The sequence below is a fragment of the Athene noctua genome, chromosome 13, assembly GCF_965140245.1.
Source record: "Athene noctua chromosome 13, bAthNoc1.hap1.1, whole genome shotgun sequence".
NCBI lineage: Eukaryota > Metazoa > Chordata > Aves > Strigiformes > Strigidae > Athene > Athene noctua.
The window spans coordinates 14478203-14504460 of record NC_134049.1 but is presented as its reverse complement, the minus strand read 5'-3'; the positions used below and the strand labels follow the sequence as shown (position 1 = coordinate 14504460).

Here is a 26258-nt window from a genome sequence, read left to right as displayed (position 1 = left end):
GGGAAATTCTACTTACACAGCATTCTGACATAAGGAGGGAAAAAAAGAAGTATTGATGCAAAAATAAATAAAGAGGGTGCAACATTCCAGGCTTACGCTAATGGTGAAAGTGATTTTGAGAATAGTAAGATGCTTGGATTAGTAAACATTTAGACTACTTAAAATCTTTAAAACCATTATAAAATTATTTAATTGTTTTAAAGCATGTATTCATAGAAAAAAGGAAATATTTCCTACAGAAAAAAACATCAACAGCTGTGAGTTATTAAACGTCTTTATTATGGAGCATGTGCTGAATAAGCAGTTATAAAAGACAAGGTATTAAACAAACTCTCATGTTCAGATTCTCTCAGTGTGTAAAGGAATGCAAAGAGTTTTTCCCTTTATCCTGGGCTGCAAATATACGCAGGGAACCCCCCCCAATGGACTAATCTAGTGTAAAGTACTGTTACTCACTTAACTTACATTGGCCTATTCGGGAAGGACTCTTTAAGTATTAAATATTCTAAAACGGTGCTGGAAGAGAGTATCTTTTGATTGAACATCTAGCAGGAATTATTGGTATTCAGTAAAGTAGGTTTTACAACAATGACTTGAAAAAGCCTTGACACAAAAAGTACTTCTACCTGCTGTCAATCACTCACTCTCTTGACAGTTCAAGTGCACATCCTTTCAGAGAGAACTTCAATCAACATTAGCACTCAAAATACAGTGCACAATGTCACTGCTTCAGAAATTGAAGTGAAAATAAATGTGTGAAGTGGCAAGCAAAGGTAGAACAGATTTTACACAGGCAGAACCAAGTAAGTACACATCAGTATGAAAACAGGAGTGACCACAGCATCACTTTGGGGTTTTCAAGATATACTTTTTCTTTGGAAAAACGCACCAGTCCTTCAAACAAAGAACACAAGGAAGACCAGATATTCCTTCTTCTCACTGACACTGTCTCATATAGGCAACCAGGATGAATTTTATAATGAAGTCAGAGATCCCTCCAGCTTCTTGGGGACCCAAGCCTCAGCAGACTCTACCTCTCTCTTACCACTTTTTACCGCCCCTGGAAAGGCAGTGCTTCTCCCCAAGCCCTGGCAAATGCTTTCCTCCTTTAAAGATTCACTGTCTTGATTTTCAGCATTCTGTCTTTCAGCCTCAAACTTCACCTCCACTCTTTACTCCTCAAAAAAATAACCAAGAGACAGGAGTATCACACTTGGCAGTACACTCCTGCTATTTCAGCTTGAAAGCTGACTGTCCATCACAATTAAATGGTGATTGCTTCTTCACTGGGAAATGGATAACAAGAATGCAAAAGAAAGCTACAGTGTATAGACTACATATGTGCTACATGGCTCTGATATACAGTCTACTTCTCAGCAGGTAAGGGTTCACATCAGAAAGAATACGGTAGCAGTTGCTATCATCAGAAAATGTTTGATTGTCTCAGCAGACAAAACTCTCCTCTGGTTCCTGCCAAATCATTAGAAAGTCTGACTGGGAAGGGAGTGTACAAGAAAGCAAGTACCACTCCTGCCCATCACGTAGTGCATTGCAGGTGCCTGTAAGGATTTACAGTGGTATTTCAAGGAAATGAGTAACAACACAGTCCTATCCTTTTGGGTCCAGAAAGTCAGGACTGTCAAGAAAGGGATGTCCCTCAGGTAGTTCAGTCCCACCTGTGGAGATCAAAGAGTGCAAGGAAATGACCTTGAATACTATTCTGTGTTTAACTGAGCAAGTGGAGCGCAAGGTCAACGTGCTCCCTTTGCCATGTCATGTGGAGCAGACACAGATCTTGTTCTGGACAAGCTGGAATCTCATGCACCTTTCGTGCTTGTTGCTGTGATCAGGACAAATGTTTTTAAGGGTTGTCAGGCCACAGCTTTTCACAATGATTAAATTTGTATAGCAAGAAACGATCAAGTCAGAGCGAGAAGAATGCTGGGATGCTGCTAAATTTCTGTATGTGCCTGCATCATTTTCCTCTGGAAACAGTTTCACTTAAAAACTTCTACAAATGTAACAAAGGGTATTCTAATTAACAGAGGTACAGGTCACACGTATTATTAAGCAGCTTCAATAGACTAATGCATTGTACATGTCTCGGGAGAATGAAAGACAAATGACTCTGTGTACATGGTGCAAGGAAGGTAGAAAGAAAACACAGACTGGAAAAAAAAGAGACTATAGAAGCTCCAGATTTTGTCTACAAAATCCATCCATGCAAGCTCCAGGTTTTGTTTGACATTCTCCTCATCATCAGTACATGAACAGAAATCCTCCAGGCTTTGGGTAGTCTTCCCAAGCTGTTCACAGTGGGGATTACGGTGCCTATGTACAGCACTTGGCAAAAAGGTGCCCCAACCCACAAAATGGGCTGCTGGGCTCTACTGAAATGTCAGACACCAAGATGCAGGGTAGCCGTTTGTGAAGACTTAAAGGAGCCATTCCTGCTGCCGCTGATAAATTCTAGAGAAAACAAAGGCTTTCACGGCCTCCTTCCAATAAGTCTACCATGCCAACTGAGCAAAAAATCAGCACCAGAGCAGAGGAAGCTGCCAGTGCTGGTTCAGCCTCAGCGCACACCTTCTGTTACGGAGAAGCAGGAGAAAGGGGCGAGCTCCTTCTCTGAAGGCACCCGCTCCTTTGTTCACCTCTTTACTGACCCCCTGAACTGCAGTGGGCACAGTACAGGTTGCTAAAGCAGCAAATAAAATAACTAGAAAAAGTTAAGTATCAGCTCACCGTCCATGTCAGGGAGTCATGCTCACTAACTAACAGATTTGTAAAGAGATGACCCTGCAGGTGAACAAAAAATATATATATCAAGACATAAAAGATGGGGCTGAAGCACCACCGTTATGGATGAGTGAAAAATTGGAAGAGAACATCTGCAGAATACCAAGCCAGGTGGGCTGAAGAGGATGGGGGAGAGGAGAGACAAAAGCAAGTAAAGAAATGATAAGTTAGTGTGGATGCATTAAGTACACAACATGAAGTGGGATAAGGAAAAGGAGAAGGAATAAGCATCTGAAGAAATACATGAAGGCCCATCTCAGTATCATTACACTATACACATGCTGCTTAGCGTCAGGAATATGAGGACACTGTGAGCAACTTATCATTCATTGCTCCATAGGGAAGAAGAGATGAAACGTTTTTACTCTGAACTAAAGGTGAAAAGCATTCAAATTCCATAAGAAACTGCTAGGCTATATAATGAGCAGATTTGAAGCTACTTAGAGGAAACAGCATCAGAGAAGCATGTTCATCACCCTGGGCAGGCCACACAAATTAAGAGAAAGTAGAGCTGTGAATTACAATGAACAGAGACTAAATAGCTGCCTGTGTTGGATTAAAGGATTTAAATTGTCAGCTTGATGTATAATGAATGTGAAAACCCAGCACTTAATTAAATGGCACATGATAGAATAACTTTGTTATGCTTTAAACTGCTTAAGTTATCAAAGTATTCCTTATATTTAGCAATTGTTTAGCAGTATCTCTCTCCCTTGTGAGATCCACTAAGACGTTGGTCATTTACCCTGTTCAGCTGTGGCAAAATACTTTTTTTTTTTTCTTCTTCCCCCCCTTTTTTTTGTTCTGTAATTTGAGTTTTCAATCATGGCTAGTGAATTTCTAGCAACACAGTCACTGAATGCTGCAGAGACACAATGATGGGCTACCAGGTGCTCTAAGGATCCCACTGTCAACACCTTGCCACCAAACTGAGCAGACACTGGGGACCGATAGTTCTTCCCAGATCACAGAGCGTCTCCCTGCTCATTACCCCTAAAATGACTATTAGCTTTTCAACCGTGACTGCTCACATGTGAAGGGTCCCAGCACAGGAGTGAGTGAGCAGCCCATCCCTAGGCAGCCTTTGTCAGGCCTGGCTTGGGCCAAATAAAAACTTCAGCCTTCTCCTCATCTGCCTTAAGAGTACATCTGCCACAGGGGAAGACAGAAAATGTGTTCTGTCAGTGCATTTTGATAACAGGAACTGACAATTTTTCAAACTGGGAAGCAAATCTAGTTGAGTTACTTGGTACAGAATGAGGGTAGTTAGAATGGAAATTACACAGGAGAATCAGCAGAAGCGCAGATGAGGGATCACCATAAGGATTAGGACAGGGCTTCTGAATCACTTTTTAAAGGAATCACATAGCACGGAAGGACTTAAAGGCTAAATAAAGGTGATTAACAGGACTGCTCCATCCAACAAGGGTTGATAAAGAAACATGACCACACAGTTCTCCAGCAAATTCATCTTTTTTTTTTTCTTACACGATTCAACTTATTACATCCTTTTACATTTCTTGAGCCTCCAGCAACTCATGTGTTGGTCACTCAAAAGGAAGGTTTCCTTAACCCCAGTGTCCTTGGGCACACAGGATGGTTAGGAAGAGCACCAGATAGGGGATACACAGACATAATGAGGACACGGATCCTGGAGATGACTCAGTGTCCCAAAGGGCCATGTGTGCACTCAAATCAGAGGTGTTACAAGCACAGCCAAAAATTGAAAGACAAAAAGAAAAAAGTACTTACAGCTACTGCTATTCTTCCGAGTACATGTTCTGGAATTTTTCTATAAACATCCAAAGAACCCCCTGCAGGGACAAACAAAACATGCTCAGGTAACACAAAATGAAATACTGCCCCAGATTTGAAGTCACAAGGGTTTTCTAGGCCTTGGTTATTAATAAAAACACCATCAATGATATAACAATAACTGTGTCAGAAATAACTGACCCTAAAAATCTACCAAACTCTGAATAAACACATGAAGCAGTACTCAGGTCTCTCTTCACCCATGTTACTTATTTTTGCTTGCAGCATTAATACTAAAACTCCTTTTAGAAAGCCTTCCAGTCACAGGACAGAATATTAATATTGGAGAACTCAAAACCATCAGGCTTGGTGTAACTTCTCAGGAGTAAGAAAGTCATCCTAAAAAGCACCAGTCGACTTTAAAGCCTAAAGTATCCTACCCCTTGTCCCCAAACCTGGTGCTAACGCTTCACAGTATCTGATACGGTGCTGGGATAAATGCTTAAAGCTGTTTCCTCCTGAAGATCAAACCAGGGAAAGTTTGGTTGAGCATTGCAGTCTGTGTCCACACTGATGTCTGAAAATGAAAGAAAAGGAGCTCCTGGGCAAGCAGATGAATTTTGTCAGTAAACTCCAGTATGGGACAAAACTTACTGTCTGGCATAACTCTGTCCAGCCAGCATCATACATTCATGGGGAAAGCAAGAAACCAAAATAACCCTAACCCCCAAGGGACTGGGAAGGACTGTTTCCTTTATCTTCCACAAAGGAGATTTATGATCAATCCAACGTTCAAAATGTCCCTGGGGTGAAGTACAAATTCTTGGGCAAGAAAGTAAACTGAAAATTGAGAATTAAAATACCCGGGTAGAATGGCAAAAAAAAAAAAAAAAAAAAAAGGACAAGCAAATTACAGGCAGAGCATATTACACTTAGCTTACAAGAACATGTTGTCTTATTCAAGGCTTGAGGTTCTCAGAAGTACTCAGCACCGATCTAACTCTACTCTCAGTGTACCATACGGATTTTACTCATGACACCACTGGGAAAAGAGTTAGGCCAATGCTCAGCAAATAAGAAAACTATGCCTTGCACTTTGCTTATGGTTCAGTTTTTAAAAGTAAAAGCCACTCATTCTGAAATGCTGCAATCTAAAGAAGTCACAAAGCCCTTATTCCAGTCTTTAGTCTTAATTATACAACAGATCTTATTTATACTATACTACTTATTCTAATGATTTGGGTTTTGTGGTGGTGGTTGTTGGCTTTTTCCCCCTCATTTTCCTCGTTGCCTCTGCGACAGTATGTGTTTGTCTTCATAAATGTTGTTCTGATTCGAGGTCATTGATACTACTCTTCATTCATTAAGTTTAATCTTTCAACCTATATTGTCCACATTGCCTGTGGATTATGATGAACCTCAGTTTTAAAAGTAAATGTAAGTATTATTTAATAGAAATAAGAGGATGTAGCATCACAGATACCTACTGCTCATTACAAAAGCCAAACTGCAGGCAATCATACAGCAGGTGGTTCCTGTTAATGCTTATCACTTTTTCTTAAATTTTGGATTAAAAAAAGACATTTTCATACACCAAACTGCTAAGTCTTGCTATTACAGATGTCACTAAAGGTAGTGCTGTTTGAAAAATGAAAGAAAGTATCTTTCTGCAAACAATTAGGGAAATTCACCATTTTTCTATGGAGAAAAAATTCTGTTAGCTCCAATATCTATGTGTAGACATCTAGGTACAGTCTGATAACTTGCACCTCTCAGTGCTTTTAAGGGCAATTTAGCACACGTTCAGCAGTTAAAGGAAAAGAGGCTGCAATGTAAGTAAAAGGCAATAGTACATTGCACCATCTTTATTTACAAGAACACCATCTTTATTATAAATATAAAAGGGCAAAGATTAGAAAGTCTCATTTCACATCTCTGTTGATCTTTAAGATCAACTGGCAGATGGGAGGGTGATCAAGGTCAGTTCAAGCTCAGCGTTTTGACATTTGTAGACTTGGGAGTTTCTTGGCTTTTTCCTGCTTGCAGGTGGCAGGAGAGAACCAAGACAGTACTACATGTGCACCTCTTCCCTATGGGTAACCCTATGTCATGAGTAACCCAAAAGATACATATCCACCAATATCTAGGTAATTCATAAAGGAAATAGCTATGTTTTGTAATGCGGTACAGAATACAACTGGGCAAACAGAGTCATGAGATATAGATTCAGGAAATATTATAAGCTGGTCTAAGACAGTCAAAAGGGCTAAAAATTTGTCAAGGTTAAAGCTGTTCATTGGCAGGATGAGAAAGTATTTTTTCTTATCTTCACATGTGTTCTTATGCATCAAAATTAAAGGTGTGGGAAAAAATGGCAAGGTCCCTTTATTTGCATTTTGTTCTTCCTTTAAATGATTGCTGTTGCTTTCTGCCAGAAGGAGTGCACAACATGAGGCAGACCAGAGGTCATCTCCAGTATAATTCCAAGTAATTTGTGCATGGTCAGTAAACACCATCGTTGTGCCACATCATGAGGGATGCATACCCTAAAGGCTTAAATATTTTCAAACCAGAATTCAGAACTGCAAGCATTTATGTCCGTCATTTTTAAAAATCTCTGAATTAGAAGGAGCACACATACTCTAGGCAGATGCATGTTTTGGCATGAGCAGATGCTTCCTTACTGCATGTGACTACTGCTTAACACAGGCTTGCAAGTCTGAGTGCAACTGCAAGGACAGAACAGAGAAATGGCTAATAGACACACAGCACGAGAACAGCCAAGAATTTAACTTGTGGGCTTTGCTGAATAAATGCAATGCTTTTTCGTCAAATATGGAAAATTGGAGAGAACACTCGTACTTGGAAACAGGCAGAGTGATCACAGGGACAGAGGTACTAAGTGTAAAAAGAGAAAAATAACAGTAATAACAGACCATTTTAACAGGGAGCAAACAAAATGCACCATAAAACCCTAAAGGGCTTTATCTGTGGTCCCTATCAGAAAGAAAGAAGCTACTCAACGGTGCTTAATGGTACACATTTGGCTTTGGAAATTTTTCCTGCCAGAAAGCCTTCCTTCCACAGTAAATTATTTGCAAGATCCTTACTTCTTTATATCCAGCTTAACTGAACCTTTGTGAAAAACCTGGATAGGGCATAAAATGCTGGCTCATAAGAAAATCCTGGAGAGAGTAATAGACTACTGCTTGTAACAACAACGTGATGTTAAAGCTGAACGCTGCGAAGAGGGTTCATGCACACAAGACACAAGGGGACTGCATCTGTCATGAGACACGCTCTCAGAACTGATACACAGAGGGCAGCAATGATTATAAATTGCTGTAATCAGTATATTTTCCTGCCATTTCTCCAAGAATGCCACACAGCACAAGTTTTCAAAGCAAAGTACTAATACATCTCCATAATGACAGTAGCATCAGCTTGTGGGGAAGGGGATGCAGTTGGTCTGAAGATTCACATTGGGAGAAACAAGAGTACACTCAAAAAGAAACTCAGCACAGCATTGCTAAACAGCTGCGTTAGAAAATAATTCCTTGTCTTGCAATTAAGAGACGATTTCCACTGAAAACACATAGGACATTGGGTTAATAGATTTCTTTAAAAGAAAATCTGTTTTGGCTATCAAAACAGTAAAAGTGAGGAACAGCTGTTTTGTCAGCGAGGACAGATTGTATGGAAGAATCAAATATCAAACCACAAATTAAGCTAGCATTTATTTCTGTTCTATTTACATTTTCAATAAAAGTAAGTGAAGTTACACTTGGGAAAATACAGCATACCACAGAGAATATAACACAATCCCAATACTAACCTGTTTTTTTAATAAACGACCTGCAAAGTTATTAATACTTTACATTTCCAAGTCATACTATTGCATTTTGCTCTATTCTGGAAAAGCACATCTTTATATGATTTCCCCCTTTACATACTTAGCAATCAAAAGCACACTAGATACACAACTCACCATCCATGAACTCTGTACACAATGAAATTCTGTTTTCTACAAAAAAAGCACCATAAAATCCTATGATATATGATGAGTCACACTGGAAAAAGAAAGGAAAAAAAGAAGCCTGTTTTAAAACTTGCTCTAAGAAGATTATATGCAAGAATAATGAAAATGAGAATATCTATATACCTTATAAAGAATTTCTAACTCCGACATTATCTGTTTCTGGAGTTCCAGTGTTATATCTAAGGGTATGACCTAAAATACAAAAAATGGACATATGATCAGAATTAACATAAAAAGTGAACGATTCAAAATTAAAAACTGAAGATCCATGTATAAGTTATTCTTACGTGAGAAAAGGAAAGAGAGGAATAGGTGTAAAGAGTATTTTAAGAGAATGATGAGCAAAGGAAGGAAATGGAAAAGAAAGGACAGGTTTATTTACTTTTAAAATTCAGTTACAAGTAAACTAAGTTATACAGCCTATTTTATCCATGAAATATTGTTAAGGTTTGTGGTTTAACGATTTGACCAAGAGACAAGTTAGAACTTGAACGCAAGCCCCACAGGTAACGTAAAGAATGGGCGTGGTAGAGCCACAGGTTGGTGAACTAACTCAGAGTTGTTGCTTATTCACCCAAAGCGTGATCACCTCCCAGCCCCTGCTCCGTACAGCCTCCTCCTCACCTGCCCAGCACCGATTCCTCTCACTACAAATATGTCTTGTGAAAAAGCCTGGAAGGCTGCGACCCCGGCATGCCTCGCCAAATGTGCCAACGTTAACTCTAAGGGCTAAATAAGTGCTGCAGTATTGAAAGTATCTCTGAATGTCTCGGTGGTGCCCTAAAGGAGGGTCTCTTACCATCACTCTTACAGTCTCAGTATCTTTAATATTTACCCCCTTTTTTATATAAATTCCTAACATCGTACAAAACATGGAAAACTGTTAAATATACAGGAAAAAGATGCAAATGACAGCAGATGGTACAGATGCTTAGGTAAGCATCACCAAAGCATTCCTCAAAACAACTACAAACGACCTGACTTTGAGCGCTCAACAGCTCAAAGCAGCCGCTCACCGTCACGCTTATCTGCTGCTTCTTTCATCCATGCCCTGGATTTTCATCCTTTTGAGCCAGGCTGCTAACCAGGACTAAAGTACCGAGTACTGCAGTGAAGGTGGGGTGCACTGTCTGGAGTTATAAGTTTCCAGGATTTTCAAGACAGACCCTCTTAATAAGGATACTGGTTCCAACAGAGCCAGCACTGAAAGTCAACTTTAACAAACAATCTTTGCCATCATTATTTGAAGACCTACACACTCAATTATTAAGTACTACTGTATAAATCAAGATGGACTCCAGATACATTTAGCCAGGCTCAGTCTGCTGCCATACAATATTTCACGGTTTAATACTTTAAGCTAAAAGGAGACAAAACAAAGTCAATTTGCGGAATTAGCAGAATAGATATTATGGGCTGCATATACTGCTGACAAAACAAAATACAGAGACACCACTTCCAAATACACGCATTTTACAGTATCAAAATCTGTCTAAAAGAAAAAACGATAACCTGTTTCTATCAAGAGTTTGCTTTAGGGTTATTTATAAAAGCTGTCACTAAACTAAATTGTAAGTGTAATACAGGGCTGCCAAGAAACGTTTAACACACTTGTCTAGATCAATAATCATTTGCCAACAATATTCACTTACATTTTTCCAGGTGAAAAACTTAAAATAATTTGCTGAAATACCATCAGTTTTACCCACTGAATATTAACAGAATTTAATCTTGTCAACAGTATAAAATTAAAATTTTATCTCACTAAATTCTACTCACAGTGAGAAATTTCCCCACCTCATTCACTGTGAAGGTTTCACCGACCTGAACAATGACTAGTTAGCATGATCAGCATCAAATACATTGCTGACATCCAATCAACCAAGACCTGGCATGAAGAAAGGTCTCTGGCTGATTTGCATTAACTATAATTACATACAGACCCTGCATTCTAATTGTGAGGATAACCTGGAAAAGCAGAGCTACAAGTGTTCAGGATACTATAGGGCAGGGCATGTACACAAATGTACTGCAACAGTATGGTAACCGTACATCACCGTGAAAGAAATTAGGAGGGACCACTTTTCCCTTCTTCTTCCGCTTAACTATTGTACAGAAACGTTTTTTTCCACCTGAACAGGTGTGGCTTGCGTGACTTACAACACAGGAGAGGCATCTGATATCAAGCCTGGAGGAACCTTATTTACAACACTGAAACATGGGACAGAAAGAAGGAAAAAGTATCTATATAGCACTGCCTTAATCATAATTTGTGATCTCCATGGTCATACTCATTCTATATAAAAATTTTCTAAATAGGCTTGGGAATAAGTTTGGATGGATGGAAAAACTTTTAAGAGTAGGAGAGCTGACAGCATTAAGCATGGGCTGGAATGGTGTTAAAGAAAAAAAAACAAAAAAAAAACCCCAAACCAAAAAAGCTCCTCAAACCCATTGCTACCAAGAAGCTGTGAGTAAGGATTTGGCTGCGACTTCCACAATTGTAACATGGGTCAGCAAGTGAGATGTAATATTAGACAATAAACTCTTCCAAAACAGCACCTTTGGAAAGAACTTTGTAGAAAAAATCACTGTTATTTTACCAGAATTATTGAGAGCAGAAAGTGAAACCCAATTCATTCACCACAAAATAACACGTACTGTGTAACACGTGTGGAAGCAGAGTTTCTCCACAAGTTTGCCTCGGAAGCTACAACAAAAGTTGGAGGAAGAGAGAGGCTTGGCAGGTTGCCAGTGGCCCCCCTGCCTGCCACAGGCTAACCTAGCCACAGGGATGGGGCCATGGGTTGCCTGGGCTGGCTGGGAAAAAGGGGCTGGCCCCCCAGCTCCCAGCTCCAGTGCCTGTCCTGATTTCAAAACTAGTCGAAAAGGTGCCTCACAGGTAGAGCTGGAAAAGGATACCCAGAGAAGGGGAGCTTTCTTTCTTTTTTTTTTTTAAAATTTAACTGACATGGTAGTCCTCTGAGATTCAGCAAGAGGCTCCAAGCACTCCTGCACATCTTCCTCATCAAGCTCCTGCCTAAAATACAGCAATCTTGAACTTGCTTAGCACACTTGTAACGTACAGAAACTCAACATACCTAACATTTGAACTGAAAAGGGTTAATTTTTAAAAGAGGAATACCTGAGCATATTTCCTCTGTTCTCCACTACACCTCCAGGACAAATAAGGATGAGTTGTCAAGTTAAATACAAGCAGTCAAGTGACTGAATTATAATTTACTCTGTGCTCAATTTAAATTAGTGTGAGGCTATTAAAATATACAGTATAAATACGGCAATTCATCACAAGCTGTCATGGATGACTTCATCTATTTGCTGGAGTGGCATACGTTCCACTAAAGGGAACGAGAGCAAAATCACAGGTCAAATTAAGCTGCTATTCTGTTTTAATTCACTTATTTAATCTGTGGTGACATAATTGTCTTTTACAGTATGTACAACTCAAAGGAAATTTGGGAGTATTATAGTCAGTATACAAATGATTAATCAAATGGTCCATTTAAATGCTAGCTTAAGAGCAGGAGAAACTAAAAGCAGTTGAAGAGTGGCAATCAGCCAGTGTACGTGCAAATTTTTCATTTGGATTTTTCCCCTCTAATTAGAAAAAAGTTACCTTTGAAAAGTATTAAATCCTCTGCATGTTATCTAGCTGTAAAGTTTACATAAAACATGTAGTGACAGCTTTGGTCTATAACATCGGTATTAACATCGGTTTGCATTCCTGTTCAATATATTTGCAAGATTATCTACCAGCTGAAGGTGTTTTAATCAACAGATTTTCAGAATGTTATCTTGTCCTACCAAATCTGTATGCTATCGCCAGAAAAAGCCCCCAAAAAGCAGAACTCCACTTTCACAGATCCATCCAGCCACATTCCTATTAGCGTGGCAAACTCTGTCCTAACAGTCGAGCCGCATGATGATCACACCAAGACGTTGGCGTAACCATCCTCTCCCTACTGCTGGGTATGCTCAGCCATAGATGTGTTAATTTTCTTAATAGAGCAAGCCCGCATGATCACGATCATCGCAGGTTTCCTGACCTCCAGCTTGTGAGTGTGTTATTTTAAACAATGATAACACACATGTTGATGTAGTATCTCTTCTGAAATCACGCTGAAAAAAAATATATATAATTGAGAGTGACAGGACCACCATGGATAGTATCTACAAGAGAATCCAGTTCCCCAAATCTTCAGGATGCTAATTATTCACGAGGACTAGCCAAACCCTTGGACTCTAAGGGAAACAAGGAGGTGAAATTGCTGTGGAAAAAGGCTTTTTGCTACAGGGAGGTGATTTCAATTAACCTTGCAAAGGGTGAACTCATTTCCCCTCCTGCCTGTGTGATTTTTTTTTCTCCTGCTCCACCTCCTCTCCAGGCAGCTTTGGAGGGCACCCACAGCAGCATGGGGCAGGCTGGCACAGGAGATGCTCTCTGTAGAGCTTGGAAAAGATTATTCGAGGAAGCAATGTAGTAGGTAGCAGGGAAAAGCAGCATCCTCACACAGCCCCAGCATTTAGGTGAAGAGCTTTTTTAGTTCCACGTGGAAAGTTGTAATAAAAAATATTTTTGAATATTAAATTTTCTGTACTTTTTTGTCTATTACAAGTCAGAGAATCCCTGCCTGACTAACTGCTCATGACAGGTTTAGAAGTGATGGATACCACTTGAAAGGACTTTTTCAAAGTGACTTTTTCAAGAACTTTCTCAAGTGATATCTGTATTCCATATAATTAGAAGCTATTTGGGTGTTACTTCAATTTCTGTATTTTCTACATGTAGAGAATCACTTCAAATCCAGTAGTAAGCATCTGCTTTGCTCTGGAGGTGAGCAAAGTGGGGTGAAGGGATTTATTTACGTGATCCTTGGGAAAACCAAAACACAGGCAGAATCTCCTTTTAGAATATTTTATCTGACTGGAACCACAAGACAATCAGCCCAAATCTGAAAGTTACCCATATATGTAAATATTGCCTTGCCAATATAAATGTTTCATTTGAAGCCTTTGTGTAATCTTACATCTTTAAATTCCATTTAAAATCAATTCTGCTTGCAGCAACCAGCTCCCATCACTCCTCCTCTTGCTCTCTGCTCCCATCCCTGCATTCTTTCAGTTTAACTCAGTTATACCAGATATACCTTAATGAATAAAGACATAAAAAAAAAAAAATTGAGACAAAAAAGCCCATTTTACAGTTTTCTAAGTAATTGTTCCATAAATTATATTTTTTAAATATACCTTTTTTTTTTTAGATCTCAAACTATTAATTGGAATTGTATGAACGCAATTCATTTGTTTCCCAAAAGTCTCTACTGCTCTGAGTTTTAACGAGATCACCAAACTTAAGCAAAAAGTTTGATATATTAAAAAAGGACATATTTCTATAGTTTTGTATAGATTAACTATATTAATAATTTATGAATTTAACAAATTACATACAAGAGGTGGCACATACTATTTACCACAGCTTTAACTGAACTTTCAGACAAGACTGGTATTTATCAGACCGCATGATGCTAAAGTATAGAGCTTCACTGCAAAGAATGCTAACAAGAAAAAAAAAAGCTAAATAAAAAAAAAAACCACAAAATTGGGGCGGGGGGGAGGATCGGACATTAAATAAACAAACCTGTTAAAACCACAATATCTCTTAGGAAAACAGAATATTATCCCAAAGAAAACAGGGAAATTCTCTTTATTTAAAAAGAGGTCGTAGAGACCACCGAAGAATGTGCCCTCGGGGACAGTTTGGCATTGGCAGAGAAAGGCAGGGGCTGACATCCCGTGACCTCCCCATCCCCGCTCCCGGAGCGCCCTGCGGGGTTCAGGACGGTGAAGCAGCGTCTCTGCCAGTCGCCAGAGAGGCACAAGCCCCAACTGCACTTGGACGAGTCCATGGAACCCCATGGGAAGACTTGGTGGCACTGACACACAGTGCCAAGCCATTCCCGGTGAACAAAACCAGGATTCTGGGAACTCTGTGCTCAGTTGAAATGACTAAATTTATGGGCTGGATTTTTTCTGCATAAACGATGTGCACTTTAATGCAATAAACCAAATTGAGATCTAACAATCGGAGAGAGGGGAAGGAAACCAAGGTCAAGAAAGAATGGAGAGAAAGAAAGAGAGAAAGAAAATTACTGTAATATCTTACCTTTACTGCTAGTATTTTTCCACTAGGGACATGATATGCCCTGCATGAGGGAAAAAATTAAATAACTTGAGATCACATAAAATTACCTCTATACATATGTGCAACATGTATACACTAATTTCACAGAAAAATGACTTGGAGCTAATACGTTTTACATTAAACCAATTTTATATAGCATTTCTAAAGACAGACTGATGAAAACAATTGATCAAAAGAATATACTTACAATGAAACCATTTAGCCGGTTTTTACATCTGCATGTTTTATACAAAATCTACAAACTGAAGACTTTCATACAGCATAACACCAAACTTCTAAGTGTGAATTTATCCACTTTCACATTTTCTTTCAATGAAATAAAACTGGGATATATCCATTATTCAGAATCTTCATGTAAAACAAGGTTTCTCACGCAAGTTTGCCAATCCTATGGGTATTTTCGGTGTAAGACAGCAACATACACAGCTATATCAATGAAAGTGAAGTAAACCAGGTAATGACTGATTCTTTTCTTCTTATCATAACCTAAGGACCCACAAAAAATATTAGCGAAATGAACTTTGTGCACTTGTGTTTAAAATCAGTGTGTATGTGGACATTTAAAGGTTAGAAAGCATTATTGTTAATACTCACATGAACACAAAATAATTTTCCACAGTATTTCAAGTCTTAATTTCTGAAGACAAACATTCATAACTGGCTATTTAACAATGACTTGTGTATTCCTCACCGAATTTGTAAAAAAATAAAAAGGTAGGCGAAAAACATATCTACTAAAAATCCGATGTAATTTTGCATAAAAACAAAACCATTAAAGGTTTTCCTCTTCACTAGTTTTATTGTCTCATACTGATTTATGACACTATGCACAGCATTGTCATATATGTGGCACTAACTTTAAAGAATTATGATATTTTACCACTATATACCTCTAGCAATTATTGCTGAAGAAGAAAAGCTTTAACAGTTGGGGGGGTGGGGTGTGTGTGTGTGTGTGTGATGCAAAATCATACACAGTACAGCACAAGGCTGTTGTTTAATCTCATTTATAACCCTGAGTGCTTATGTAATTTCTGTTAATAGCTCGGAAGTTTCTAAAAACTTCACCTTAATTTAATAACTCATGGATAAACATTTATGTAACCAAGTGGCATTAGCTTTTGGGAACAAACACAGTTTAAAAAGCCATACCAAAAATCAGTGTTATTTAATATCAGCACACGAGGCAAAAAGCAAAATCATCAGATGAAGCTCTGACAGCCTGGTAGCTGAATGCATAATCAATGAATCCAAGGGAGTAAATGAACTCTGCTGTAACTATGGATGAATCAACAGTGGCAAAACATTATGGACTTAAGATCAGCAGAAATGATAAGAAAATGAACAGGTTGAGATAGCATGCTTAACGTCTGTTAGCTTAATATGTACTGTGCCGGACAGTTTGGCAACTTAATTAGCTTGTCAAGAAAGCTGATCTTTTTTCCATAAGAGAGATCTCCTGTTTCCAAGTGAATTAAAAGGGAAGACTTGATTATTTAATTATGATGCACGCTAATTCATCCGTGGAAGTTTGGGTTAAATTTCCAGCAGAGGGCAGATACCTGGTTTGGTTTACAGAGCACTGACAGTACCAATTTAACATTTAATTATCGCTGAGAATTGGATCACAAAGGAGATACCATGCCCATGGGTACAGCGTGTCCAGTGGCTTTGCAAATGGCACGCTACCTGGGAGGACAGGAATTTGTTTACTCCAGGCTGATCCGGCCTCTCGATTGTCCTGACCTTCCCCAACACAATAACTGTAAAGTGATTAATGAAGTTTGAATAGGAGCTTTGGTTACACCAAAAGACAACCGTACACCTCTGTAGTGTTTTAATTAACAGCTAACACTTCAAATTAGTCTGTAGTTGCTACAGTAATTACCCATTCCAATGAGTGTGTAGGGAAAACGTTTTTGTTGGATATTATGTGGGACTGTAAGTTGGAATTGATCATTTTGGTTACAGTCAGCACAGCTAAAGCCTAAAGATTTAGTACCTTTATGTAGCTTCAGAAGGATGCACTAAAAAAAAAATCCCGCAGAATAATGTGCACAGCATGAAGAAAAACATACTTTCTGTGCATACTGCACCCGTCAGTAAGTCTATGAATGTCTATGGGGAGATTAAACTAATATTCATGCTCTCTAAGTAATGTGAAGTCTCATCTCAAGGGTCAACTCTCACAGATTTCAGTGTCACCTCCAAAAGTAAGTAAACAAACTCATCATGGTAGAATCAGATCATTAGATGAAGCAAAGTAGCAAAATGCGAAAGGTTCCTCAGCAATGCTCTACATTTCAGTGAACACACACTTAAAAATCTTCCAGGATGGTAGGCAAATGATGTTGCCTAATAAACAGTTACAACAACTCCTCTTGCTAAGAATTCATTTGAGCAGTGCCTAACAGTAAAGACAAGTGGATGTTAAAAACGAGTGAAAACAGTTGTTCCATAGCTGCTGAACTACTTAAAGACAAATGTAAAGATCAGAAATTAAATGCACTGAAATGCAAAATATTCAAGGAAAACACTGTCTTGACAGTTGCAAAATTTCATTCCTTGCAGAAACCAGCTCTGGGAAAACAAGCTCATTCTCCTGCTCTTTTTTGTTGTGGTTTGGTTTTGGTTTGCTTGTGACCCACCACAAAAGCTGTAACAGATGATTAAGAATAGGTGGGTACAAATAATTTATTGTTAAGGAGAAATTGCAGAGAAAATACTACATCAGAGAGTGCCAACTTCTGCAATTAGAAGTTTAAAAAGTAATTTTGAACACTGGATGCCAGTGTCAACTATGAAAAAACAGAATAGTTATTATTTAGATTTTACTGTAATTTGCCAGCTGCGGGAAGCAGGTTCCGATGCACATTTCCCCTTCCCTCTCTGTCTCTTAGTTACATTAGGAATTTCTGGGACTAATACCATGGCATGTAGTGCTCTTTTTACTCTCTAGAGATGAAACTCTCAACAGACATTGGGGCAAATTAAGAATATATTCTTATGCAGAGCCTGATCCAGATCCCACTCAGGTTAGCTGGAGAATTGCATCTACCATAAACCTAATGTTTTATTATTTTAAGTGCAAACTGATGGAAATGCTATGAGATTAATAACCATCATAATAACCACTTTTTCCCACATTAAAAATACTTTTAAAATATACATTTTAAAATAATGACATAGTATTTACTAAGATAGTAGAAAAATAAACACAATAGCAATCAGACAATTCATTTGGTGTCGAATTTCTGCACATAAAGAAACCATAACTCCAATACCCTGCACCTAACTATTTTTTAAATTTAATTTTATTTAAAAAGAGGTAGCTGTTAGCTATTGTAACCACAGCATTTTTTTTTTAGGTTGAGGATAATGATTAGTTATGGAAAAAAAAGCAAAGCTCAGGAATCCATTTTGGGATACCAATCTTACAAGACGATGAATTCTTTTCAGATTCGCCAAAATCTGATTATGAATAGGTTTTGCAAAATAGAAAGACCAAATAGTGCAAAAAGTTGTAGATATCTTAAACAGATCTGTGGTGACATTTTCAAAGTGAACAGTAAAGTCTAGCAGTTGAAAATTGCATCTTAGTCTCAGAATATATATGGGAAACAAGAAAATAATTCACTCATTTTCCCCAGAAAATGAAAATTCTTGAAAGAAGCAAACTGCTCTTTCTTGATCTCAGAAGTATATTTTTGTTTCTATGTCCAACACAGATAAGGGACAAAACCTGCACTCAATTGAATAACCAATTTAATGCTGCTAGATGAGGAATGTGGTGATGAACACCACAGGAGAAAAGAGCAAATGCAGGTGCACCCCTTATATGTATTAGCACTACCTGGTACAGGGACCAACTTAAGAGACTGCTGTTTAATTAAAACCAAGTTTTAGTAACTTAGACTATTAACTCTCCCTACAAAATTTTTACAGGTTTCACAAAAGGAGGAAAAACTCTTCGGGGATAGTGGATGAAGGAAAGCAAGCAGCAATTTTCAGACCTCCTCAGAAAAAAAAATAAAAGATATTCCAGCAAAAGAGGCAGTGGGGTAGAAAGCACTCCAGGAGCTCCAAGAAAATGGAAAAATGCAGCAAGAAAGCTGGATGGGGAGAAGGTGAGTTTTCGGGGCCCTTCCTTCCCCCCTGCCCTGGCACACGGTGCTAATGTGAGATGGAGGAAGTGGCCATCATGTCCTTTTGGGGAGCTCTCCCAGTGAACACACATGGCACGCAATGCGGAGAGGTTGGCTTAAAGCTGCCGTGTGCTGTGTAAGGAAAGGACAGGCAGACTTCAAACACCGCATAGTTTGAAACATTCCCACTGGGGGAAAAAAATTTAAATCTCTTCCTTCACATTCCCACTAGAGTTCATTATTCTGAGCCCCCTACATCCATTACAATGAACAGCTTCTAAGCAAGACTGGCACAGTTGTGTCAAATATTTTATTAACCTTGACTATTAACCATATCCCTAGACATTTAAAGCCCTGAAGGGACTCATGCAAGCCAAGTCCTTTAGCATAACTTTGTCTCCTCTACTCTGAAAATCGAGAGTACCCCTCAGGGAGTGCTGCGAAGGCGGCTTGCCCAGCTCTGTGGCAAAAGCTGGGTTATTTTGGGGAATAAGAAAGACAGTGTGAGCAAGCATGCACTCTGCTTGAACAAAGCCCTCCAGCTAAGCCAGAAAAACTTCTGATGGACTGCGGAGTACAGCGTGTGCATCCCTTGTGTTCCAGAACATAAAAATCAATATAATGGAAAACTAGAATAGGGCTTTGGGGGAACTGCCAACTCCTCAGCATCTCTTCCCCCCATATAAGAAGTGTTTCTACAGGAAAGCAAATTAAAAAATGAAAGCATAAGAAGCAGCTGGTTTCTGTTTTAAAAGAAAGAAAAAGGCAACTGAATTTCACATTGCCTGCTTTGTTCTTCCTGAGGTCTACTGCAAAGAAAACTAGAGGAGAAATGTAAGATGCTTTGGCTCGGATCTCTTTATGGAATAAACCATAGCCCATCCTAATACTTAATGCTACAAATTTCATACACTGAGTATGGCGAGTTTCTAGTCACTTAGTTCAGAAGGAAAACGAAAAAATGCAACCAAACAGAACATGCACAAGCTTCTTAATAAAGAGCTTACATGTCAAACAAAAAATTTCTTTCAACTTGCTAAGACTAACAATTTTACATTCTGCCTGTGAAAAATTTTACCTAAAAGCACAGTGGGGAGCTGCGTTACTTGCTGAGATAGTGGTATGATTTCTTCCAGGGCAAGTAAAGAACTAACTTCAGGTTTCAACATGCATACACTCATGAAAACCAGCAATTTTCAATTTGTTTTCTAATTTTTAACTGTAAAGCATTTGCTCACATATGAGTGACTCAAGGATGGTCACATCAGAAGCACAGACCAAGTATGCAAAGATCCTTGAGGTTTCTCAAACAGCTTTTCCTAACATATATAATAACCTTCTACTACAAACTGTGTTTACTATTATCCGAAAACTCAAAATAAATGCAGACTCTTCCTAGAAACAAAAATGCATTAAAATTACTGTATCGTGCTGCTAATGCTGATGCAAAAAAGCATGGAAGAAGCCTGCAGCAGCCTACCACACAGAAGATCCTGTTTCCCATCTGTTCACTCTGGCCACCAAGATATATTTTTCTCTTTTTCCCCCAATAGCCACGGAAACAATTTCTAATCAATAAGATATTCTCTGGCAAGACCAAATGATTCACGGGAAAGCCATGACCTGTCTGCTATGCCAATGAGTCAGTCCCTTCCCTTCCTAGAAATATAACTAACATCAGCAAATATGACAAAATGACATACTGACAGGACCGCCACATCAGCGATGTGACTGCAGGATGCAGGGAGGTGACGCTCCCCTCTGCTTGAGGCACCAGAGAAACTCAGAGCTAATGCCACAAACTTGGGTCTGCTGCACTTCTGGTCACACAAAACGTTGGTGTGTCACTCTGCTAAAAGATGCACTGAGGAGATGAAAGGGGGGTTGAAAGGGACCTCTGCACACCACCTAATCCAACCACCCTCTTGAAGTGGGCTTGGAGCAGTGGATGAGCTCAGTCATAGCTTTGTCCAGCTCTGTGCTGAACACCCCAAGGATGGAGAAACCTGGTCGCTCTCATGCCCTGTTACAGTGCTGCACTTGCCAAGAGGTTTCTCCTGATGTCCAATACGACCTTTCCAAGTGGCAACCTGAGGTCACACAATAAAAATAAAAAGTAATTATTTCAGGTCCTTTCTCCCAGATATGTCTTCTTCTGCTTCACACCTTGGTACGTATCCATCACACGTTTGTTAAAAATATCAGGACATCATGAACACAAGCAAGCAGTGTGCCCAGGTGGCCAAGAAAGCCAACGGCATCCTGGCTTGTATTAGAAATAGTGTGACCAGCAGAAGTAGGGAGGTGATAGGACCCCTCTACTCTGCACTGGTGAGGCTACACCTTGAGTGTTGTGTCCAGTTTTGGGCACCTCAATACAGGAGAGATATTGAGGTGCTGGAGTGAGTGCAGATGAAGGCAACGAAGCTGCTGAAGGGCCTCGAGAATAAATCCTATGAGGAGCAATTCAAGGTCTGTGGGACTGAGGCACAGTATTTCCTAACAGAAATCAACACGTGCATAGAAGCCCCAGGTTTCTTATTTGCATTTAAAAATTAACACAAAAAAGCTATGGTTGTAGCAAGCAGCATCTTCAGATGTAAGGGCACTGAACGAAGTCAAACGAACATTTTCCTGCCCTATGAGAAATAACCTAGAGCAAAATGACTGTCAGTGTCGCGCAAGATGAATACAATTCTCTAAGTGTTATGCATTGCAGAATGACATGCCAGTCACCAGCTGCAAACTATGTGCAGCAAATCACCCACAGATTTGGTTTACTGTTAATTTCTTCCTTTTTTTTTTTTTCCGCTTTTTTCCTAGTACTGCCACTGTCTGTCGTGCTTCTGGTCAGACTCTGGCAGTCTAATGATAGAATTGTCACGTACTCTGATGGCCATCTAAAGAAACAGATTCAAATTGTTTCTAGGAAATAAACACTTTGACAGTTGTTGCCTTCTGCAATAGACAAACACATTAGCCTGACTCTCTGGCTATTAAAACAGGAAATCCAAAGTGCACAGCAGTTGTAAAAAGGAGCTTTTATGGGGACTGTGCTAGTTCAAACAGCAATCTACGCCAACCTCCCCTCTATCTAAAATCCCATTACAGATGCTTGAGTACTGATTGCAAAATGATTTGTTGTTAAACTAGAAAACAAACAAAAAATACTTATATCTAAATTTTAAACTTTTCAAAAAAGCAAAATTGGCACTAGAAGCAGCATAAAGAAAATGCCGAATAGCAAAATGTCTCACTTAACCATCTCTGTGGGAAAGAGGCGCTTTTGGCATCCAAGCCTAAGCAGAGTAGAATGAATCCCTCACCTCTTTCATGCTGTAACCTACCACTACTATTTCCATCTGTTACCGCTTATATGAGTCTTCCTTCTCCACTGCAGCCTAACATTCAGGGTCAACCTTTGAAAACTGGATTACAAGTCTTTCTCCTTGTACCCACCCCATTGAAATTCAGTCCCCATTCCTCAGAGAGACCTGTACAGACAGAAAGGACTAAAGACAGAGACAGTTTAGCCTTGACCTTCTGCTTGAGGAGGCTATGGTGCCACCATCACGAATAGTAGGTCACTCACTACCACAGGACCAACCCAGATCAGATGCAAACAGAGTAATATATTTCAGCTGCTGGCTTTAAACTAGTTGAAAGGACAAAAGACAGCAGAGCAGTCATAAGCTTAGCCTGACACAGACAGACATTATCTGACACAGCATAAAGCCTGCCAGTACAAAGTAAACCCATCACAATTTTGGGAAGAAATTTGAAGCAACAGTGTGAGCCAAAATGTATGTCACATCCTATGGTGACAGCAATTTAGATACTGACATGTCTCCACAAGGAGACCTAAAGCAGGATTTTCTGCATTATCAAACCATTTGCTCACGAGAGGTGTGTTCACGACACTTGCAGCATAACAACCATTAAGGACCAACAGAGCTGTTCAGTAATTCAATCGTGACCAGTAGTAGTAAACAGAACTGTGCCAAGAAGCAAAAGTTTTCTAGACATTCACTGCAATAGCTGAAAGAACGTTTTCTTCTAATTATGGTTCAGTTTCAAGTAGAAAGCTTGCTCTTCCCCAGGAGCAGGCTGAGAATGTGAACACCATGGGGTTAGTGACACTGCTCCATTCACTACTGGATGGCACTGAGACACCATCATGATGAGCAACATGGCAGAAACAATTCTGGCACCACTCCTCTTGCATTACTCCTTGCCATCGTCATTAAAACAGCTGTGGGGACATACAGGGGAGGTGGTTACGTATCGGAGCGGGGTACGGCTGGCCAATCCTTACGAGGATCAGTGGATATCTGAGCGGTTAATTTTTAGCATTTTGAGTGAGCATTTTCAAAGAATCTGGGGTGAAAAGAAATGGAAAAATCAACATCAAGCTCACTGGTGTTGTTACACCCACTGCTCTTCACAGAGACATCAAACAGATTAAGGAGAGAGTGAAACACAACACTGGCAGTAGAATGGCAAAAAAAGCTCCCTACATAAATACACATTCTTCTGCCCCTTATCATCTTACATTCACTTCTAAGAGCAAAAGCATTATTTAAAGAAGCATTCTATGTTAGGGAACAAACAGTGCCTATAGGGTTGGCATAGCTTGGCTGTGCCAAATTCCACCCATTCTCTGCTACATGGAGCGTTATTTGTAACCAAGAAACAGATGATATTGCCCACACTGGGGCAAGCTGCAAATAAAGCTGCACTATGCTCACATACCACCTCACTCATCAGTAAAGAGAACAAACTCAAATTTTCAGGATTACAATTCACTTAATCTTCCAAGCTATGGGCATACCATGCAAACAAAACAACTTTAATTTAAGAATCATCCAGTTTCTAATTAAACAGCCATAGGCAGCTGGCTGGATACATTTTAATCAGTTTCAATAACCTATTGATTGTATACTGAAGCTTAAAAATTAAAAGTAAAAAGATGACCGGGGAATTGTCCCATCTCAGAACAACAGTAGAACCCTCTGTAAATAACTCCTCTTTTAACCATCAGCTAAATGAACACTTCAATACTGCAGTACAAAGTCTTCTGCAAAATTACTTTAACTAACAAGCAGAAATTTATCAGCTTCAGCCAAAATCAATGCTGAAATCAATTTGAACACTGGTTGTGTCTAAAGGGGCTCATTGGCAATTTAGGGAAATTACACCATGTAAATGCCTGTGCTTTAATTGAACAGTTTCATCAACTAGGCTGTGATTGCTGTCCATTCATTTATTTACTTTCACTGCAGCTACCATTCTGCAAAGGAATGGTTTTTGTCAGACTTGAAGGAGGTACTTTATCTTCATTTTATGCACTTTTGTGCATAACAGATTTTATGAGGCAGGCAAGTGATAGCCAGGGTCAAAAGAAACAAGTGAACAGCAATCACTGGTCAGTCTTGTTTAAATTGCAATGCTAATATGCAGAAATTTGGTGGGGTATTTCTAACTTAGTCCAGCTATTATTGTTCCAATGCTTTTCAGTGTGAATAAAAATAAAGCAAAACAAGAGAAACAGAAAATTAATGTTGTCTGGGAAAGGAAATAAAGGAAAATGCCTCCACAACTGCAACACAAGAACACAGGGAGATGCGATTTTCAGACTTCACATGGCCACAGATTTGTTTCAGCACCAAACAAAACATTGAAGCTGCCTGTAGGTCCTTTATTCAGAGCTGCACCAAGCGCCAGGCTGGGACAAGCAATGGGTATCAAACGTAGTGAGAACCTCCCTGGGAAAATACACATACACCACCAGTGAAGGCGTGTGGGTTGGTGGGCAGCGCTCAGGCTGGCAGCTGTGGAGAAGGGCTCCACTCCTGCTTTGATACCTTGGGGAAAATCACTTCCCTCTCTGTCTCCCTTTACCCTCTGCCATGTGAAGAGGATAATGCTAGCCTCCTCTGCGAAAGGGCCAAAATAATCTGTGAATAGAAGTGTTCTAGAGGGGCAAATTACTGTTATTGCATTGCATATATAAAAACCAGAAACAAATGAATGGAGGAGAGCAACAGCTCTGCTTAGATTTAGCCTGGCTTCCTGCAACCTCTGAGGTGAGTGATAGTTACTGCTTTTAAAGAACAAACTGGGACTGTAGAGACCCTCTTGAGGGAGTTACAGCAGTGTCCTGCATGAGAAGCCATGGGACAAGTCAGATGAAGCAAACCTTGCTGAGCCAAAGCTCCTCAAGACAGTGACAAAGTCCAGCTATTCCATCACCATTCCAGCAAATGGAGCTAAATCACCTTCACCTCCCTCACTCCCATCTACATCTCCAGCTTCCTCACTCCAGAACTGACAATGTTTTCCCTGCTAATGTTAGAGGATCTGCAATACACTCACAAAGCACAGTTTGCAGGCTGTCTTGAAAGAGATAGCAACTTCCCAGCTGTCTTGCCACGCGCTATGTTTAATGTGCTAATGGGGCACCCCAAGGTTGGTTGAGATAGAGAATAAAGAAACTGGCATATGCTGGAATGTACAACTCAACCGAACAGCAAAATTGCTCAAGTAAATTGCTCAAACAAATTAAGCTTCCGCATTTATCCTTATTTTCCCTAGCTATACAGTTCTTCTGGGCGGTACATCATCAACAGCCACTTCTCTCCCAATTACTCAACGTAAAGTGAAACCGTCTGGTTTAACAGTGTTTTGCTGAGATGATAACCAATTCTCTCTTTTCTTCCCTCTCTCCCAGTTAGTAGGTAACTTCACAAATTAACTACGGCATCATTGGGACTTTATGTTTATTACAGTACACAGAGCGTTATAGCCTGCCACTGCTGAAGACTCCTCTACCAGAATCCAAAGATTTACAAACCATACACAACACACATTTTAAAAAAATCCCAGGCACACAGAAGGCTATTTCATCCCCTCAACAAAGTTCCTTGAATATCTCACTTTCATTAGCTACAATTACATAGCAAAAACTAGAAAACATGAAATAAGAGAAAAATATTTTTTTTATTTATATATAAAGGAAATAGTGATACTTCAAAAATGCCACGTGAGAGATACCTCACACAGCAATTATCTGCAAAGATAAATGCCTCTACTTTGTAACACTTAGGTTCAAAATGTACACAACTAAGGATTTTAGGTCTAAATAATTTAATGTAGCTACTCCAGAGACTGGCTGGCAGTGTATACGTCCCATTACAAACCAAAATGTTAACCTTCTTTCACTGGAGCAACCCTATTGAAATAGTCTCTCAGAGCTCTGCAGCCAATGATGGAGCGGAAGGATGTGGCACAGAAGCAC

The 26258-nt window shown here is 39.5% G+C and overlaps 1 protein-coding gene across 3 annotated transcripts in view; it reads right to left on the bottom strand.

Moving 5' to 3' along the window:
• The window catches only part of MAP2K5 (mitogen-activated protein kinase kinase 5), a 140265-nt gene that overhangs the window by 79394 nt on the left and 34613 nt on the right, over window positions 1-26258 (bottom strand). For all 3 annotated transcript variants that reach the window (XM_074917412.1, XM_074917415.1, XM_074917416.1), the window contains exons 9-12: window positions 14778-14817; window positions 8717-8785; window positions 8543-8624; window positions 4552-4613 (exon numbers count right to left, since the gene is read on the bottom strand). In XM_074917412.1, the coding sequence (XP_074773513.1) occupies window positions 4552-4613; window positions 8543-8624; window positions 8717-8785; window positions 14778-14817 (253 nt within the window). The remainder of the gene's footprint in view (window positions 1-4551; window positions 4614-8542; window positions 8625-8716; window positions 8786-14777; window positions 14818-26258) is intronic.